At 33.8% G+C, this 21,145-nt stretch overlaps 1 protein-coding gene across 1 annotated transcript in view; it reads right to left on the bottom strand.

The window, feature by feature from the left end:
• The window catches only part of LOC145753799 (uncharacterized), a 72,071-nt gene that overhangs the window by 17,540 nt on the left and 33,386 nt on the right, over window positions 1–21,145 (bottom strand). Inside the window, exons 46-75 of the mRNA XM_082570246.1 lie at window positions 20,767–20,927; window positions 19,652–19,859; window positions 18,953–19,069; window positions 18,535–18,799; window positions 18,289–18,456; window positions 17,712–17,831; window positions 16,806–16,940; window positions 16,453–16,693; window positions 15,196–15,380; window positions 14,472–14,728; window positions 13,886–14,247; window positions 13,011–13,108; window positions 12,452–12,591; window positions 12,153–12,246; window positions 11,683–11,901; window positions 11,025–11,182; window positions 10,227–10,341; window positions 9,450–9,612; window positions 8,864–9,083; window positions 7,711–7,928; window positions 6,857–7,136; window positions 6,282–6,465; window positions 5,636–5,713; window positions 4,963–5,109; window positions 4,350–4,538; window positions 3,894–3,984; window positions 3,049–3,153; window positions 2,671–2,891; window positions 2,028–2,229; window positions 1,733–1,882 (exon numbers count right to left, since the gene is read on the bottom strand). Of these exons, the coding sequence (XP_082426372.1) occupies window positions 1,733–1,882; window positions 2,028–2,229; window positions 2,671–2,891; window positions 3,049–3,153; window positions 3,894–3,984; window positions 4,350–4,538; window positions 4,963–5,109; window positions 5,636–5,713; window positions 6,282–6,465; window positions 6,857–7,136; window positions 7,711–7,928; window positions 8,864–9,083; window positions 9,450–9,612; window positions 10,227–10,341; window positions 11,025–11,182; window positions 11,683–11,901; window positions 12,153–12,246; window positions 12,452–12,591; window positions 13,011–13,108; window positions 13,886–14,247; window positions 14,472–14,728; window positions 15,196–15,380; window positions 16,453–16,693; window positions 16,806–16,940; window positions 17,712–17,831; window positions 18,289–18,456; window positions 18,535–18,799; window positions 18,953–19,069; window positions 19,652–19,859; window positions 20,767–20,927 (5,291 nt within the window). The remainder of the gene's footprint in view (window positions 1–1,732; window positions 1,883–2,027; window positions 2,230–2,670; window positions 2,892–3,048; window positions 3,154–3,893; window positions 3,985–4,349; window positions 4,539–4,962; window positions 5,110–5,635; window positions 5,714–6,281; window positions 6,466–6,856; window positions 7,137–7,710; window positions 7,929–8,863; window positions 9,084–9,449; window positions 9,613–10,226; window positions 10,342–11,024; window positions 11,183–11,682; window positions 11,902–12,152; window positions 12,247–12,451; window positions 12,592–13,010; window positions 13,109–13,885; window positions 14,248–14,471; window positions 14,729–15,195; window positions 15,381–16,452; window positions 16,694–16,805; window positions 16,941–17,711; window positions 17,832–18,288; window positions 18,457–18,534; window positions 18,800–18,952; window positions 19,070–19,651; window positions 19,860–20,766; window positions 20,928–21,145) is intronic.

Raw genomic sequence — 21,145 nt, 5'->3', positions numbered from 1 at the left:
GGCAATGTGAGCATCCAGTAAAATGATTTTAGGTAATATGACCATCTGGTAAAATGGTTTTAGGTAATATGACCATCCAGAAAAATGATTTTAGGTAATATGACCATCTGGTAAAATGGTTTTTGGTAATGTGACCAGGGTACGAATTAACGGTTAAAAAACGATTTGCTAAAAATGAGGTCGTATTTTTAGAGCAATAGTTAGGTCCAATTCAGGATCTTCGTTTTTTGATAACACTTGACGCGTTGCATGGCATTTTTTAAATGTAACGTATTGTTAAACAATCGTTTATTATTTTTTGCACAAAAACGAGACTTGTATTTAAAAAAATGCGCAACTACTAAACAAACTGCGAGAGCGAAAACTACGTATTGTGAGATCATGAAAAATTTTTGTTGTTAAATGCCCTATAGTAACCTAAATTTACCCAGAATTATATTAATGTATTTATAAATGTGTGGAACCGGTTACAAATAGATCGTAACAATACACAAATATACACGAAAGTTTTAATATCGGTTGAACTTTTTTGGTTGATTCGCTATTTCTAATATATTTGTGAAAAATGATTCGCTAATTTTAAAAAACGATTCGCTTTTAGCGAATAGCGACCCGTTATTTCGTTCCCTGGTGACCATTCCAAAAAATGGTTTTAGGTATGATGATCATCAAATTAAATGGTTTAGGTGATATGACCATCTGGTAAAATGGTTTTTGGTAATATGACCATCCCATAAAATGGTTTTAGGTATAATGACCATCAAATTAAATAGTTTTAGGTAATATGACCATCTGGTAAAATGGTTTAAGATAATTTGACCATCAAGTAAAATGGTCTTAGGTAATATGACCATCCAGAAAAATGGTTTTCGACCATATGACCATCCAGAAAAATGGTTTTAGGCAATATGACCATCCAGAAAAATGGTTTTAGGCAATATGACTATCAAGTAAAATGGTTTTTGGTAATATGACCATCTGGTAAAATGGTTTTAGACCATAAGACCATCCAGAAAAATGGTTTTAGGCAATATGAGCATCCAGTAAAATGATTTTAGGTAATATGACCATATGCAAAAATGGTTTTAGGTAATATGACCATCCCATAAAATGGTTTTAGGTAATATGACCATCAAGTAAAATGGTTTTAAGTTATATAACCATCCAGAAAAATGCTTTTAGTTAATATGACTATCTCATAAAATGGTTTTAGGTAATATGACCATCCGGTAAAATGGTTTTAGGTAATATGACCATCCCATAAAATGGTTTTAGGTAATACGACTATCTCATAAAATGATTTTAGGTAATATGACCATCTGGTAAAATGGTCTTAGGTAAAATGACCATCCGGTAAAAAGGTTTTAGGTAATATGACCATCCGGTAAAATGATTTTAGGCAATATGACCATCCAGTAAAGAAGTTTTAGGCAATATGACCATCTAGAAAAATGGTTTTAGGCAATATGACCATTCAGTAAGTTGGTTTTAGGCAATATGACCATCTAGAAAAATGATTTTAGGTAATATGACCATCTAAAAAAATGATTTTAGGTAATATGACCATCCAGTAAAAAAGTTTTAGGTAATATGACCATCAAGTAAAATGGTTTTTGGTAATATGACCATCCAGAAAAATGATTTTAGGTAATATGACCATCTGGTAAAATCGTTTTTGGTAATATGACCATTTAAAATAAGATTTTTAATTAAGAAAAAAAACTTTTTTTACCTTCTTCTGTGCCCTGAAAAGATTGTGATGATCGATTTGTGTCCTCTGGTTGATCACTCCCTATCTTATCAGCTTCCTGCATCACCGCATCCAGGATCGCATCTCCCTCCATTACTGATCTCGGACTAATGTGCTCCAATGCTCCCTCCGCTGGACAAAAAATTAATATAAATATTTTTTATTTCTCTTTTTAATTTTTAAAATAAAACATTTTTTGTGTTAATAAAAATAAAAAAAAAATTTAAATAAAAAAATTTATTTATTTTTATTAAATTTTACTTAAAACAAAACTTACGATTGACGTCCAGCATAAACTCAATCACATGACCTTTGACCGGGTCAGTCGAGTCAAACACGAGGGGAATTCCCTTATCAGCCAGGCATTGTGCCCAGTCAACTGTAAGAAGCATTCTTCTGAACATTTGAGGGTAAGGGGTAAGATAAGTTGAGAACCCAGCGGCAATGGCGCTGGCCCCAACAACCCAGGATAGTCGATCCTAAAACAAGATTTTATTCATGTACTGTTTGAAACATTTGGTTTACTTTATGAGGTCCTAGGTTCAATTCCCCTTGCCAACATTCTGTTGCACACTTGAGTAAGATACTATAAACAACACAAACTGGCAGCATGGCGTTGCGGTCAGAACACTCACCTTTATTACATAGGATCAGGGGTTTGATCCCCACTGCCTCATTGCTGTAGTGCCCTTGAGTAAGGCGCTTTGAGTAGTGCCCTTAAGTATGGAGTTATAAATGATATGAACTCCTGCTGAGCAAACACTTATCCAGCAGCTTAGTTATTGGGCAATTATAAGAAATAATATTCCAAACTGCCAAAAGTCAACTTGAGACTGGGTCTGAGTCACAATTTTTACACTTATGTTTCGATCAAGGTCAGTCTTTCCGCATAAAGGATAATTAAACACAAATAATGTTACCTCATATGCATTCAGTACAGCACAGCATCTTCTATGTTCCCCAGCTAATACTTGTCTAAACTTCCCAGCTACTCTTAAATGTTCCTCCATCTCCGTTCTTTTTTCTTCTTGGAAGTTTTTATCTGCTGTAGCTTGCTCAAAACCATCTGCTAAGTCTCGTAACCGAGCCTCAAGTGCTTCTTTCTTGCTCTCGAGTTGCCTCAACTTGTGCTGAGCATCACCTGAGTTTAAGTTTGAGTAAAATTTATTAAAGTGAGTAAAAATTAAAATTTATCGTGGTGTAGTGGTTAGAACACTTGGTTTAATGACGTTAGGTTATCAGTTCGATCCCCACTGCCCCATGTCTTTATAACAAAATTTAATGTTCTTAACATTTACCTATAGAAGATGAAGTTTCTTGTACTTTAGCATGCAGAGGTTTAACTCTTGTAATCATGGTAGTGTGATAACGAACAACTCCTTGTACCCATTGCAACAAAGCACCTACAAAAAAAATCAATTGATGTATAATATAATTTCAGTTACCTTATCTTACTATATATTTTGTATATAAGATAAACTAGTCGAATACACGAACTACTGGCTGCATTTTAATTGTTGTGATATGGTCACAACTCATTTTTAAAATTTGCTTGTGCACTACAAACAGCAGTGTTATATATATATTTTTTTTGTATATGTCTTTATCCTCGATGTGGGAAGGTTGAATGCAACCTTAACATAGAGTAACAATAGTTACTTGAACCCAGTCTTGAGTTGCCTTTAGCAATTTGGGATGTTATATATTTTATATTGGTCGATAATTATGCTGCTGATTAAGTGCTGGCTTAGTTCATACCGTTTATAGCGCCTTACTTAAGGGCGCTACAGCATGAGAGCAGTGGGGATTGAACCACGACATCATGGTGGTGAAGCAAGTGTTCTTACCACTACACCACGCTGCCATATATATACTATCCACTTTGTTATATGTAAATAATATGACAAATATTTACAAAAATTGCACAGTAGTGTAGTTAAACGGTCATTATAATACAAGCTGAAAGGTTTCGGGTTCGAGTCGCACCAATGCCACACTATTTGTCCTTAAACCCAGCGTTTACAGATAGCTTAAAAACATTTTTCAATAGCACACCATTCCCCCAAAAAAATCATAAAAACCATTATTTTAAAGTGATATGGAATAAAATAAAATAATTATATTTGTTATATGTAATGGGTACCTGCTGCTTTATTGCCACCGGCTTTTAGAGTTAAATTTTCTGGGGTAAACGACTCTTTTTCCCAAAATGACTCTAGAGTTTCTAAAGTACCCTAAATAACAGTTTTTAGATAAAAACAAACTTTTTAGTTGAATTGTGCATCATTAAAATGTGTGCTTTTTAGTTGAATTGTGCATCATTAAAATGTGTGCTTTTTAGTTGAATTGTGCATCATTAAAATGTGTTATATTAAGTTGTGATAGCAAAGCAAGTTTAAAAGAACAAAAATGGAGAGAAAAAAGGGCAAAAATAAATGACAAAAGCAAAAAAAAGAAACAAAAAGAAGAGAAAATAAATACCAAAAAAAAAGATAAGAGAAAAAGTGAGAAAAAAGAAAGAAAAAAAATTTGAAAAAGATAAAGAAAAAAAATACAAAAAAGAAGTCTAAAAAAGACAAAAAATTAGTTAATTATTTACCTGTGGCATTGGCATTTCATCAAAACCTTGGAGTTCGTCAATAAATCGATCCAGGTTTGCCATTTGCCTCTTGGCTCCTTTACTCCAAGTAACATCAGAGTTTGGTGATTTTAAGATCATGATTATTGCCGCCATCAAATCTTCTACTTCACTGTCTGGTTTTTGAAGTGATCTCAATTCAGATAATGCCTAAAAAATTTAATAAAATGACTTTTTTAGTTTTATAAAATATTTAAAAAAAATTACATATTATAACCAGTAGTTGGAACACCTCAATTTACTACATGAAGTCCTTGGTTCGATCCCTACTGCTTCAATGTTGTAGCTTTTAAGGTTGCTACAAATGGTATAAACCCCTGCTGAGCCAACAGCTAACTGGCAAATATATTCAACAAAATCCTATCCTAAATTGTCAAATGTAACTCAGGCCTTGGTTAAGGTAACAAATGTTACTCTATGTTTAGGCTTTAAAATTGGCCTTTCCACATCGAGAATAAATAAATATTAAAAAAAATATACAAAAATAATTTAACTAAAAAAAGTTATTTTAACAAAGGCAAAGTATAAGTAATTGTCAACAGTATTTTAATTAAGGTTTTCAACAATAAATTACCTGAACATCTATGTCCTTAACAATTCCTTTTGTATCTGTAACAATAGCTGCAGCTTTATAAACAGCTTTCTCATGAGAAAGTTGATATTCTGGTAATGTTTTCTTCAAATGTCGAATCTTTTTTACTTGTTTTCTAACCGCTGATACCTAGTAAAAACAAACAAATTATTAATATATAAAAAACATATCAGTTTTTTTTGGGATGTGGGAAGGTCAACTTCACAGCCTAAACATAGAGTAACATCAGTTAACTCGACCCAGTCTCGAGTTGACTTTACCAGTTTGTAATTTTTTTTTGTATATATTTTTATCCTCGATGTAGGAAAGTTGAATGCGCGACTCAAACATAGAGTAACATCAGTTACTCCGACCCAGTCTCGAGTTGCCTGTGGCAGTTTGAGATATTATAGATTATAATTGCCCCATAATTATACTGCTAATTAATTGTTAGCTTGGCAGGAGTTTATACCGTTTATAGCGCCTTACTTAAGGGTGCTACAGCATAAGAGCAGTGTGGATCCAACCCAGGACCTCAACTAGTAAAACTAATTGTTCTAACCACTACACCATGCTGCTGGTTAAAAATTTTAATACCAAACAAACTTTTGTGATAAATAGTTTATTTAGATTTCAATTTTAAAATAGTAATATTTAAAAAAAAACATATTCAAACCTGCTGTTCAGTAATAACCATATCTTGTCCAATTTGAGCCAACAACTGTAACGTACCAGCTTTGTGTTCAAATAATACCTTAAATAAAAAAAACTTAATAAATTTGCTATAATCAAAATAAAATTTGAAATTTGATCACCAATGCTTTAGAGGCAAACTACTCTCAAGTAAGGCACTATAAACAGTACAAACTCTTAACAAACCCAAAACCAATCACCGTATTTAAAATTAGTCAACATTCTCAATAATAACCGGCAGCGTGGTGTAGTGGTAAGAACACTTGCTACACCACACATGAGGTCGTGGGTTTAATCCCCACTGATCTCATGCTGTAGCGCCCTTGAGTAAGGCGCCATAAACGGTATAAACTCCTGCTGAGCCAGCACTTAATCAGCAGTATAATTATCGGGCAATTATAGTCTCTATAATATCCCAAACTGCAACAGGCAACTCGAGACTGGGTCGGAGTAACTTATGTTACTCTATGTTTAAGTCGCGCATTCGACTTTCCCACATCGAGGATAAAGATATATACAAAAAAAAATATATATATCAAACAGTTTAAGTTAACTCAAGACTAAGTTAGAGTTACAACTTTAACCCTTTGTGTAAGGCTGTGTAGACAAAAAAAAGGTGTTTAAAATACCTGTTTTTCCCTGTCTAAGTCTTTCTGTAGAGCCTCTGCAATTGCATTTTCTCGGTCAATATTATCCAAAGCTCTTTGAGTTGCCATCTGACTTTCCTTAACAGACTTTCGTCGAACAGCAAACAAGTTTACAAACCTTTCAACCATTTTCTCAAATGAATAATTCGAAACGTGACCAGGAATTCTAAAAAAATATTTTATTTGGTAAATACTTTAACTCGTCAATTTTTTCATGTTTATTTATTCTCGATGTGGAAAGACTGACTTCACGACCTAAACATAGAGTAGCATCAGTTACTCCGACCCAGTCTCTAGTTGCTTTTGGTAGTGTGGGATATTTTTTGTTATAATTTCTTGATAACTAGGCTGCTGATTAAATGCTGGCTCAGCAGGAGTTCAGATCGTTTAGAGCACTTTATCCAAGAGCGCTACAGCATGAGAGCAGTGGGGATTGAACCAAAGACCTTATGTAATGAAACCAAGTATTCTGACAACTACACCACGCTGCTGTTTTATCCAAAAACTTGTCCAAAATTATTCTTTTATAAAAAAAATAAATTTAAGATTATTTTTACTTGTAAAACTTATTATTCTCTTTTCCCTTGACAGCTAAATGCATTGTTGCCATCAAGTGAGCAATATTCTCTAATTCCCGCTGATTCATCACATGACCACGTCGACCTATCAAACCAGAGTCTTCCTCCCCGACAACACTCATAATCCCTGAGTTTTCGTTGCCAAGGTGATAAAGGGCGTTGTTAACCAGTTGTTCATGATTCCAGTCATGAAGAGCAATAGAATTCATTCGGTTAAAGAGGGATGGAAATTCGAAACATTTCGCCGTAAAACTTTCCCCTAAATTTTGATTTATTGGGTTAGTTTTATTTTTAAATAATTTACTAGAATAATTAGAATTATTTGCATATTTTTATTTAACAATTTTTTTAAAAAAACTGGCAAATTTAATATAATTTATCAAAACATGGGCATAATGCAGTACTTTAAACACTTGGGTTAACTACAATAGGTCTTGAGTTCGATTCCAACCGGTTACATGTTGTAGTGCCCCTAGGTAAAATTCAATTTAATTATTGTGCAATTACAATCAAAAGTAGTTACAAAAACCGGCAGCGTGGTGTAGTAGTAGGAACACTTGCTACACCACATGAGGTAGTGAGTTTAATCCCCACTGCTTTTATGCTGTAGCGCCCTTAAGTAAGGCACTATAAACAGTATAAACTCCTGCTGAGCCAGCACTTAATCAGCAGCATAATTATTGGACAATTATAATCTATATAATATTCCAAACTGCCACGGGTAACTCAAGACTGGGTTAAGGAAACAAATGTTGCTCTATGTTTAGTTGGTAAAGTCAGCCTTTCCACATTGAGGATAAATAAAAAAACAAGATTATTCAATTTTATCCCACCTGTTTGTGAGCATATCAAAACAACTCTTAAATTCTTGGTGACAGTATTCAAGAAGAAATTCCATGCCACGTCCCTTGAATACGTTAGTCCAGCAGCAGTAACTTCACTTCTGACAGAGTTAGCGATAGTAGTTTGTTCATCATGGGTAAATAAATGTGATATAGCTCCATGTCTTACGAGTTCCTCCACAATTGTAAGGCATTCGTTAGTAAGTTCTCTGCAAGCATTACAACACTTATTGAAAAACTACTTTGATTTTGTTTTTAGTTAATGACAGCATTTAAATTTTTTTTTAAGTTAATAAAATTTTTAGAAGGTAAAATATATTTGTTTGTCCTTTTGAAAAATAAGAACAACAATTTTATTTAAAAATTTATAAATTGGTATTTTTAAAATTTAGTCAATTATAATATCCAAAACTTACATAATATATATTTATCCTCGATTCGGGAAAGTCAAATGTGGACTTAAACATAGAGTAACATCAGTTACTCCGACCCAGTCTCGAGTTGCCTGTGGCAGTTTGGGATATTATAGAATCTAATTGTCCGATAATCATACTGCTGATTAAGTGCTGGCTCAGCAGGAGTTCATACCGTTTATAGCGCCTTACTCAAGGGTGGCTACAGCATAAAATCAGTGGGGATTAAAACCACGACCTCATGTGTGGTGTAGCAAGTGTTCTTACCACTACACCACGCTGCCGGAAGTTAAACTAGTTGAATTTTGTATTGGTCATACAAATATATACATATATATAGTCCACCAATTGCTTTATTATATATAGACAATTAAGTCCGGTAGTGTGGCGAACCGGGACTACGAGCCAAAAGGGTTTGGGTTCGAGCTGCACTAACGTCACACTATTCGCCCTTAAGCCCGGCGTTTATGAATAGCTCATACACGTCATAACAGCACACCCTTCCCCAATAAAAAAAATATAAAACCTATTACCTTAAGGTGATATGGAAAAAAAAAGTCTAGTAGTGTGGTATACCCTGCATAGGATTTGACTATAAGCCAAAAGGTTTAAAGTTCGAGCGACACTTTTTACCCTTAAGCAGGGCGTTCCATGAATATCTCAAACACGTTCTGACAGCACACCCTTATTCAATTAAAATATAAAAACCTATCAAAAAACATAAAACAAACCTGTCATCATGTAATAAAAACACAATTTTCTCCCCTTTGACACCAGCAAAGTTATAAAGTTGAACAATAAATTGTTTAAAGTGATTCAACTTTAATAATCCAGTCTCAGATAAAGTGGAGGGGCCTTGTTGGGTGTGTCGGTGGTTATTAGGAGTTTCTGTTGATGGGGGGCTGATAATAGGGGGTAGGGATACAACTCTGAAACCCCCTAAGTGAGCAGCTAGAAAAATATTTAAAAAATTTTAATTTTTAAGTAAAAATTACAAATATATTTTAACTAGAAAATACAGTGGTTAGAACACTTGACTTTACAACAAAAGATCGTTGGTTTGATTCCCACTGATTTCATGCTGTAGTGTCCTTGAGTAAGATGATATAAATAATATAAACTCCTGCAAAGCCAAAAACCAAATGGCAGACTAATTATTAAAGAATTAAAAAATATATCCCAAACTGCCAAAAGCAACTCAAGACTGGGTCGGGGTAACTGATGTTACTCTATGTTTAGGTCATAAAGTTGACCTTTCCACAACAGAAATAAAAATATTTCAAAAAATAAATTAAATTTTTTCTATGTAATCTATACCTAGGTTTACAACTAGTTGACCCAAGACAGGACAACCTTTTCCAAATAACATAGAGTGAGCTGAATAATGATGACTTTGTAACGTCCTTGCCAATCTACAAACCAGGACTATTGTGTCTTTGTACAAACTTAACTTCATCTGTACATTGGCCTTGTTGAATTCCTACAAAAATTAAACAAAAATTAATGTTTAAGTATCTTTCATTTTAGTTTTTTTTATTATTTTGTTTATGGTTCTTTAAAATATATGTTGTATATATATATATATTTTTTGTATAATATATATCTCTATCCTCGATGTGGAAAAGTCGAATGCGCGACTTAAACATACAGTAACATCAGTTACTCCGACCCAGTCTCGAGTTGCCTGTGGCAGTTTGGGATATTATAGATTATAATTGCCCGATAATTATGCTGCTGATTAAGTGCTGACTCAGCAGGAGTTCGTACCGTTTATAGCGCCTTACTCAGGGGCGCTACAGCATGAGATTAGTGGGGATTGAACCCACGACCTCAGGTGTGGTGTAGCAAGTGTTCTTACCACTACACCACCCCTAACCGTAAATGTTTAATTAACCTATATGCCATATTCCTAATTTTGGGATTACTCTTTATCTAATGATAAGTTTTTACAATTTTTTATTTGCGATAATTAATAAATATTATTTTTATAATTTTTACTTTCCTAAAATATTTCGAAAATAAAAATGAACCAATTTTTTTAATATAAAAAATTAAATCAAAATAAATAAAATAATTTTGTAAGTAAGATATTACCTTAACAGCTTCATTCAAGAGATCATGAATTTGTTTTGTGTTAGAAGTTGATTTATAATAATCTGTCTCATGCTTTGTTCCACTAGAACTACTGGATGAATTTCTACCAAGATGCCTAAAAAGTGCATTATAAATTAGTTTAATTATTAAGATATACTTTTATTAGCAAAACTATAATATAAGAATGATTTTTGTAGTGGTCAGAAGATTTGTTTTTTCCTACATGAGGTGCTAAGTTCGATTCCCACGACTTTCATGCCGCAAAGCTCTTGAGTAAGACCCTATAAACGAAACGAACTTCTGCTGAGTCAATACTTAATCAGCAGATTAATTATTATTGAGCAATTAATTATAATTTATAATATCCTTAACTGCCAAAGGCAACTTGAGACTGGGTAGGTGTAACTGATGTTACTCTATGTTTAGGTTATGAAGTCAACCTTACCACAAAGATAAATAAATGTAAAAAAACACTTGGCTTTAGACCAAAAGGTCTTTGATTTGATCCCTACTGCTTCCATGTGTAAATGCTCTAGAATAAGGCAATAACAGCAGTACCAACTTTTGCCAAGCTAACAATTGGCAGATTAAGTTATAAAACGTGATTAAAAATATCCCAAACTGTCAAAGATAACTCGTGACTGGGTCAGGGTAACAAATTTTACCCCATGTTTAGACTGCTACCATGTGTAGACTTAAGTCAGCCTGATCACATACAGTTTAAAGACATAGAAAAAAAGTGCATCAAAATTTATACAGATATATCAATAAAAATGTTAAAAAAAAACTAAAACTTACTTTCCAGCTGTAACCAGGCCACTGTCCAGTTCTCTAATACTGCTAAACAATGGTTGTTTGTTGGTAAGAATAAGTGATAAATATTTGTGGCCTGTTAAGTACTTTCTGGTGCACGTATCGAACACTTGATGAAATCTTTCCTTGTCAACATCTGAAACCTACATTAAAATATTTATCAAATTAAAATAAATATAAATTAAATAAGTTTCGTTGTTAATGGCTGTTACAACTTATATGTAAGCTTAGCAGACATATTCAAGTATACAATAAATTTTCCATACGCATTTGTTAGAAACTGGCAGCATAGTGTAGTGGTCAGAATACTTACTACACTACATTAGGTCCTAGGTTCGATCCCCACTGCCCTCCTGCTGAAACGCCCTTAAATAAAGTACTATAAACGGTATGAACTCCTACTAAGCCAGCACCTAATTAGCAGGCAATTATAATCTAAAAATGTCCCAAACTGCCTAAGCCAACTTGAGATTAGATCGGGGTTACAGTTGTTACTCTGTGTTAAAGTTGTGCATTCGAACTTCCCACAAGAATAAAGATATATACAAAAGAAAACATTGAACATAAAAATAAATTCGAAAAAATGTTAAGTTATAAATATCATATAAATTTTTTTTTTTAAATATGTAAAAACAAACTTTACCATTCTTTTTCCGTACGCCCAATCACATTCATGTCTCCATAGCAACAAGAGGTCCTTTGGAGGACATTTGGGAGGAAGAGACATCATCAGATTCCGGAAAATTCTTTCCAGATCCACGAGAGCGAATGTGTAATGTGATCTTTCTGGAGTAGGAAGATACATTGATCTTAATCTTTCTTGGAGTTCAACTGTTACCATGGTGATATCAGAAAGCAGAGACTAAAAAATTATATAAAAATAAAAAATTTATTTTAATAAAAATAATAAAATTTTAGTTATGTAAAAAATTTATTTTAACATTTAATTAAAAAAACAACAGTAATAAAAATGTGAAAAAAAAGAAAAAAAAAACAATAAATAAATAAATAATTTAAAAGTGATTGTCAAAAAGTTGTTGAGGACCGTAAAGTAAAAAAAAGAATTAGCAAAGAGGATAAAGTCTGTAAAGTAGTCAAAAAATAAAATTTCACCTCTAATGGTCTGTTATCTCTTTCCAATTGTTGTTGGCTTCCAGACATTGGTGAACCACCAAAAGTTGACAAGAAATAACTTTGAATCAAGGTACTGAAAACAATAAACTAAGTTTTACAAAAGTAATTCCCTATACAACTCGTATTTTAAATTGCCACTGAAGACTGGGTCACGGTAACAGATGTAACTCTATGTTAAGGCCATACTCAAATAATAAAAAAACCAAACAATAATTTTTAAAAATCAAACATTTATTTAAAAAAAAAAATATTCAATTTTTATTAAATTTTATTTTTACCTGAACATAGTGTGCTGAGTCATACTTGATGGGTATGGACAAGCAAACACTGAGAAGTGTCGAGTCATTCTCTGGTTCAACGAACATGACACGGAGGTCGGTCGAGGGTTAATAGTTGACACGTAAGTTGTGTTACTCACCTTTAAAAATGTCTTAAAAAGTTAATACTTTTAATTATTGTAAGATTTTGTCGGGGTGTTAAATCTAGATTCACAACATGCGGTCATTGGTTTGATTCTCACTGCTTCTATGTAGAAAGGCTTTTTAGTTAGGTGTCATTAGCAATACAAACCCCTAGGCCTTAAACCAAGAGTAACATTATCAGTAGGCCGGCAGCATGATGTAGTTGTCAGAGCACTTGGCTTCACTACAAGGGGTCTTTGGTTCGATCCCCAATGCTTTAATGCTGTAGCACCCTTGAGTAAAGCACTATAAACGCATTTGACCTTCCTTCATTGAAGATAAAGATATATACAAAAAATAAATAAAAAATAAAATTTGCATTTAATAAACTTTTTAGAAACCATAACTCAAACCAATTAACTAAAATTATATTTACTTGTTGCCATTTGTAAGTTGAAGGGTTCCTTACACCACCCACATCTAAATGTTGTCTGATTAACTCACATGCTGATTGTAGTTTCACTTCTTCATGTTCTAGATTAAAATAACAAACATTATTTTTATATTTATTTATAATACTTAAGTTGAAAGGCTGACTTAACAGCCTAAACATAATATAAATGTTACAGTAACCAGTCTTCTGTTGATTTTGACAATTTTAAATATTACCAATTATAATTAAATAATTTGTAGTGTAGTGGTAAAAACAGTTGTTACACCACCATGAGGTCGTGAGTTCAATTCCCACTGCACTCATGCTGTAGCGCCCTTGAGTAGGGCGCTATAAATAGTATAAACTCCTGCTTAGCCAGCACTTAATCAGCAGCATAGTTACCAGGCAATTATAATCTCTATAATATCCCAAAACTGCCACAGGCAACTCGAGACTGGGTCGAAGTAACTGATCTTACTCTATGTTTAGGTCGCGCATTTGACCTTCTCATACTAACGATAAAGATATATACAAAAAAAGATGCCTAATAATTAATCTGCCAATAAATATTTTTGGCTCGGCAAAAAATTTATTTGTATTGCCTTACTCAATAATGCTATAGCATAGAAGCAGTGAGGATCAAACCAAAGACCTCATGTAGTGGCACCAAGTATTTTAACCACAACACCATGTAGCTTATTTTAAATAAAAATAATTAAAAAATGTGTAAGCAATTTTTTTGTCAAGACCAAAAACTAATATACATGTAAATATGTGGATACAGTTTTTTTTTAAATAAAGAATTAGAACATAAAATTTAAATTAAGTAAATTAAATTAAGAATAAAACAAATTTAAGATTAAAAAATGTAATCTCACCCATTCCTAATGGTCTAGCCAGATTGATATCATCAACAACACACAATAATTTCTTATTTCCCTTCGGCGTATACGTAACACCATGTTTCCATTCCAAATGATGCGAGATCCGTTTCCACAGCGTCCCTGCCTCAGTTAATCGATTACAATGCACAAATAAGCTCAAAACCTCTGCCACCTCGCCGCTGCTTACGTTGTTAACCCTTTCTCTGACGATGGCACTTTTACCACAACCTAATGGTCCTGATAGTAAAGAAGGGTGACCAGCGTCCATAAGCATACCCACTAAGTGAGCTAATTGGCAGATATCGGGTGTGTGTACAAAGTTTGAGCCAGAAAATTGGGGTAAATGATCATCCCATCTAAATTATAATTTGTTAAAAAAATGGAACTGAAATTTTAAGTTTTTTTTAATTTTTATTTTTTTTGGAAAAGCCAATTTAAAAAAAATAAACATTTATAGAGTCTTACTTAGGGTGATAAGACAGGAAAGCAGTGGGGATCAGACCCAAAATCTTTGTCATGCCGCTAAATGTTCTAATTTATAAACTACTAGTCTTTTTATCTTATTTAAAAAATTTTCAACCTTGCAAAATTTCGGCTCTCCATATCAATAAATAACCTCCAGGGGTCACTAGAGTTAGATGGGAAAAACGATGGCCAAGTTTCTGTCCACCAGGTGGCAAACTTTATCCTCGAATCGTCATCAAGCGTTCCTCCAAAAGCCCAGAAGGCGGCATAACCCAAATATCTTTCACACTCAGAGGGTGTCGTGTCATGTTGAGATGGGAGAAGACAGTCCATTAATTTGCAGAATGTCACTGTCATAGCACTGACACTAACCTAGTACAAAAAACATTTAAAAATAAGGTTTTAAAACTGTTACTTGCAAATCTTTTACATATATTTTTTTGATGTGTGAGGGCTGACTTAATAGCCTAAACATAGGGAACTTTTTGTTATCCCAAACCAGTTTCAGTTACAGTAGTAATCAAAAGACTTCACTTCTATACATTATGTCCTTAGCAATTTCAGACTGCGTCAGAGTCTTCCCCATCGAGGATAAATTTTAAATTTAAAATTTGCCATTAAAAGTGTGAAATGTTACTAATTTAGTTTGTCTGAGATTTAATTTGCCAGTTGCTTTTTTGGCTTAGTAGAAGCCTGTACTGTGTTTAAACCCTTTTTAAATGGGCTTAAGCATGGAAACAGTATATACTGGCATATAATTTAAACAAAAACTATAATAATAATTTCCTAGACAATTTCTTAACTAAAGGTAATTATTTTACAAAATAAAAACATCCCACTTTAACAGTTTGTTGAAGCCGTAATGAGACATCAGCTGTTGTCATCATGTGAAGAGGGGTTGTAGCTGTAAGAAAATGTGCCACAATACGTGGCACATAGCGTAAAACAAGACTCTTGATATCGAGCAGAGATGTTTGGGCAAGATCTTCTAACCAATGTGTTAAAAGTAGCTTCCAAGTCACATCTAAAAAAAATAAAAAAGTATTTCTAATTTTGATTAAAAAAAAGTTACTGTAACATTTATTAAACTAGATACGTGGTGTGGTGGTTAGAACACTTGGCTTTACTATGTGAGGTCTTAGGTTTGATTCCTACTGCCCTATGAAGTTTTAGGTTTGATTTCCACTGCTCCTATGAGGTCTTAGGTTTGATTCCCACTGCTTCTATGAGGTCTTGGGTTTGATTCCCACTGCTCCTATGAGGTCTGAGGTTTGATTTCCACTGCTCCTATGAGGTCTAAGGTTTGATTCCCTCTGCTCCTATGGGGTCTTAGGTTTGATTCCCACTGCTCCTATGAAGTCTTAGGTTTGATTCCCTCTGCTTCTATGAGGTCTTAGGTTTGATTCCCACTGCTCCTATGAGGTCTTAGGTTCAATTCCAACTACTCCTATCAGTCTTAGGTTTGATTCCCACTGCTCCTATGAGGTCTTAGGTTTGATTCCCACTGCTCCTATGAGGTCTTAGGTTTGATTCCCACTGCTCCTATGAAGTCTTAGGTTTGATTCCCTCTGCTCCTATGAGGTTTTAGGTTTGATTCCCACTGCTCCTATGAGGTCTTAGGTTTGATTCCCACTGCTCCTATGAGGTCTTAGGTTTGATTCCCACTGCTCCTATGAGGTCTTAGGTTTGATTTCCACTGCTCCTATGAGGTCTTAAGTTTGATTCCCACTGCTTCTATGAGGTCTTAAGTTTGATTCCCACTGCTTCTATGAGGTCTTGGTTTGATCCCCACTGCTTTTATAAAGTCTTAGGTTTTTTTCCCACTGAAACTACAAGGTATTAGGTTTGATTCCCACTGGTTTTCTGTACTGCCTTAATTAAGGTTATCTGTTAAGTCAAAAACCAATTAGCTTAAACATCAGGTTAATTATTGAGTTAATTATTAAGAAATTAAATTAATTTTAAGCCAAACTGCCAAAGTCAACTCAAGGCAGAGTTGGAATAACAAATGTTACTCTAAATTTAGGTCGTGAAGTTGGCCTTCCAACATTAAGAATAAACAAATAAAAACAATTAATAAAAAATATTTTTCAAACCTTCATTGCTAAAACTGATAACTCCAAGTCTCGAGATATTACTCGGAGAAATATTCTCCATCGAATCCAGCTCCCAGATGACACATAGGTCCGGAGGAACACGCAGTCTCTCATTATTTGGAAGAGAAAGCCAAGAGGGTGATCCAGACTTTGTGTGGAGAAGCTGAAGAGCAATGTCAGTGTCTCCGGAGTTCATTTCTCCATCCAAGTGAAGAAGACACAATTTCTTCTTGTTGGAAGACTAAAAATATAAAAAAAATAAAATAAAATTTTTTAAATTTTTAAAATTATAAAAAAAATAATATTTAAAAAAATCTTTGTACAAAAAATCGAATCTTTTTTATTATTTTTACCTCATGAACTGACTCGTCTCTTCCAATACAGTGAGGTCTCAGTAGTGATTGAATTAAACCATCTTTCCATTCCCTACCTTCAACTTCAAAATACCCAAACAGTTTTCTCCGAGAGTCCAAAGCATTAACATAAACCTAATCACATTTAAGTAAAAATATTTTAAACCGGCATAGGTGGTATTGTGGTAAGAACACTTGCTACATCACACATGGGCTCGTGGGCTCAATTCCCACTGACCTCATGCTGTAGCACTCTTGAGTAAGGCACTATAAACGATATGAACTTCTGCTGAGCTAGCACTTAATCAGCAGTATAATTATCGGGCAATTATAATCTATAATATCCCAAACTGCCACAGGCAACTCGAGACTGGGTCGGAGTAACTGATGTTACTCTATGTTTAAGTCGCACATTCGACTTTCCCACATCGAGGATAAAAATATATACAAAAAAAAAATTTAATAAATTACTCAGTATTTATTAAAGTTATCAATCCCTATTTTAAAAGATCGATTTTATGGCGAAACACAGAGTAACATAAATTATCTTACTCCAGTCTCAAGTTCACTTTAGTAGTTTAAAATTTTATTGATCATAATTGTCAGAAAATTAAGCAGTTGATTCTTTTTAACTTAGCTGTAATCATATTGATATAGCGCCTTACTCAAGAAAAATAAAGCATTTAGAAGTAAACCTGGGACCTCATGCAGTAAAGCCAAGTGTTTTAGCATCTACACCATGTTGCCAATACTTCTAACATATTACATTAGAGAATAAATCAATACAAACCCAAATCTTTTAAAGCATTTAAAATAATATTTTACAATTTTCCGTATAACAAAACTACAGCTTCAAAGTCAAACTATTTACATAAAGACTCTAAAATATAAAATTAAAAAAATTACCTTTTTTAATTCCACTTCTACACCAAGTTGTTTCTGAGCTTCAGAATAAACTTGAATTGCTTTCGATTTTCCACAACCTGGACTTCCACAAACAATCACACTTCTAAGTGATGCAGTCAACTAAACATGAAAACATTAGAATTATTACAGTTTACCACAGCCTTATGTTTATCTATATATGTACTAATATATTATATTTTCAAACTGATATATTTTTTTGTGTATATCTTTATCCTCGATGTGGGAAGGTCAAATAGGCGACTCAAACATAGAGTAATAACTGCTACCCCGACCCAGTTTCAAGTTGCCTGTGGCAGTTTAAAATATTATAGGTTGTAATTGCCCGATAAATACGCTGCTGATTAATTGCTGGCTCAGCAGGTGTTAATACCGTTTATAATGCCTTACCGAAGAGCGCTACAGCATGAAAGCAGTGGGGATTGAACCCACAACCTCATATGGTGTAGCAAGTGTTTTTACCATATAAACAAACATATGTTTTTATCGTCTACTAAGCTCCGTTATATATATTCCCAGAATTAATTGTAATTTACAAGTACTAAAGTAGTTTTTTTACCTCAGTTAGTTGAGAAACTTTAGCTTGGAAAGTGACAGCTGGACTTAGATGACATTCGGTGGTTGCTATAGCAATTGCATTTTCCACATCACTGATTGTTTCACGCTCCGGTAGTTTGGGTTGAAAGGGTCGTGAACCTGATTCAATTTGATGGTCCGGAATACTGACCTTAAGAAATATTACAAATATAAATTTTTAAAAAAATTCAATTTTTATTTTTTCAAGCTTAAAATAAATTAATCCCACCTCTGTGTTTAAATTCTCCTCGTCCCACATTAATCCCTGATCCGCAAACTCCCCAAGAGGAACCGGACTTGCATCCACTACCTCCGGATGATCTACTCCGAAATCCACCTCCGCATCTGGGAAGAGATCCATTGAGAATGTTTGAACTAAACTCCGATCCTCTAAAGAGGATAGACGAGGAGCGAAGATGTTGCGCAGGGATGTGAGAAGTGCAAGCTCTTCCATTTTGATCATCGATTCCGCATCTGATTCAATTATTTCTCGACTAAAACGAAATTTTCATAATTACAAAAATTTTCAACTTAAAAAAACAAACATTTTACAAAAAATGGGGCCTTATCAATTAACCCTCTTTTACCCCTACCCCCTAAAGAAATAGGGTGATAGCTTTTTAAAAAAAGAAAATATTTAAACTTACTCTTTATTAACTTGTATAGCTTCTTCGGCTTGTTGTTCAGTGGTTAGATCCAATTCATTTCCACTTTCATCTTGGGTTGAGGAAAATAAACCCCCACTACTAGACATCAAACTTGACCTGTATAAAAATAGATTTATTATCAATTTTTTTGTATTAATTTATCCTCAGTGTGGAGAGGACAACTTTATGGCCCAAATATAAAGTAACATTTGTTACTCCAACCCAGTCACAAGTTGACTTTTGCAGTTGGATTTATTGTTGATTATAATTGCCTGATGTTATAATCAATAATACCTTACGAAGTAAAAAAGACTGGCAGCGTGGTGTAAAAGTCAAAACACTTGGCATTACTACATTAGATCCTCGGTTAATCCCCACTGCTCTCATGCTGTAGCACCTTTGAGTAAGGCACTATAAACAATATGAACTTCTGCTGAGCCAGCACTTAATCAGCAGCTTAATTATCAGGCAATTATAATTTATAATATCTCAAATGCCACAAGCAACTCGAGACTGGGTCGGAGTAACTGATTTTACCCTATATTTAGGTCATGAAGTTGACCTTTTTACATTAAGAATAAATATATATTAAAAGAGCATTGTGAATCGAACCCACGTCCCCATGTGGTGAAGCCAAGTGTTTTAACCACTACACCAAGACAGCAGTTAAAATAAATCAAAAATGTTGTAATATTTTACCTATGCCTCCATATATTTGCAAACTTCCTTGTCTTAGTCTGAATGGTATCTCTATACTCCTGCTTTAATTCAAGTTGTTCTCGAATTAAGTTATCCAAAATTAACCCAGCCCCCGATATAACATGTTCCATTAAAGCTAATGATGATGAGAAGTTTTGGTGGTAAGAAACAATAGATTGAGAGTCAGAATTTGATGTGATATTATTACCTGAAAATATAAGTTTAGTGTTAATTTTAATTGACAGTACGGTATATTTTTTTTAAATTTTTTGTTTATATCTTTATCCTCGATGTGGGAAGGTTGAATGCGCAACCTAAACATAGAGTAAAAGTTGTTACCCCGACTTAGTCTCGAAGTGTCTGTGGCAGTTTGGGATATTATAGATAATTATGCTGCTGTTTAAGTGCAGGCTCAGCAGCAGTTCATACCGTTTATAGCGCCTTACTCAAGGGCGCTACAGCATGAGATCAGTGTAGATTTAACCAACAACCTCATGTGTGGTGTAGCAAGTGTTCAATTCTAACTGCTTTTAAACCGGAAAAGCCTGTTTAAACTGCCTTTAAACTGAAAAATTGTTTAAGGCGCCATTAACAATATGAACTCTCGTTTATCCAATATTTATTTGACAGATTATCATTAGGCAGTTATATTCAATATTATCTCAAACTGCCAAAGACAACTTAAGACTAGGTCAGGGTCACAAATGTTACTTTATGTTTAGGTTGTAAAGTCAACCTTTCCACATCAAAGATATTTTTTTTCATATATTTATTTATCCTCGATGTGGAAAAGTTGACTTCTCAACCCAAACATAGAGTAACATCAGTTACTCCAACCCAGTTTCGAGTTACCTTTCACAGTTTGTGATATTATAGAATATATTTGCCCGGTTATTATAAGCTGCTAATTAAGTGTTGTCTCAAAAGGAGTTCATGCTGTTTATAGCGCCTTACTCAAGGGCACTACGCATAAAAGCAGACGGGTTCAGTTGACCACTACACCACGCTGCCGGTTAAATACAAATAAAATATTGGTTTAGTTTTCGATATAATTTTTTTATACCTTTATTATTATTATTGTTATTATAAAACAAATTTTGACCTAAACAACATACCTTCACTAACTTCATCAGATAAAAAGGTTGCTAACAAAGAACCACACAAGTCCAAAAAAACACAAAGTTTTTGGGTGAGTTGTTCAGCTTGAGTAAAACCTTGAGATAGAAGTTTAATTTCCAGGACAGCTCTTCTATCTAAGCTTACAGCATTGATTATCCTAAAAAATAAAATGTTGTGATATTTATTTATCCTCGATGTGAAAAGGCTGACTTTATGACCTAAACAACAGTTACCCCAACTTTGTCTTCAGTTAACTTTAGCAGTTTGCGATATAATTGATTAAAGTGCACGATATTTAAACTGCTAATTGTGTTTTGGCTCAGCAAGAGTTTGTTTTTCTTATAGTGCCTTACTAAAGGTCACTACAGCAGGAAA

The sequence above is a fragment of the Corella eumyota genome, chromosome 5 (assembly GCF_963082875.1).
Source record: "Corella eumyota chromosome 5, kaCorEumy4.1, whole genome shotgun sequence".
NCBI lineage: Eukaryota > Metazoa > Chordata > Ascidiacea > Phlebobranchia > Corellidae > Corella > Corella eumyota.
This window is presented reverse-complemented; position numbering and strand designations above follow the sequence as displayed.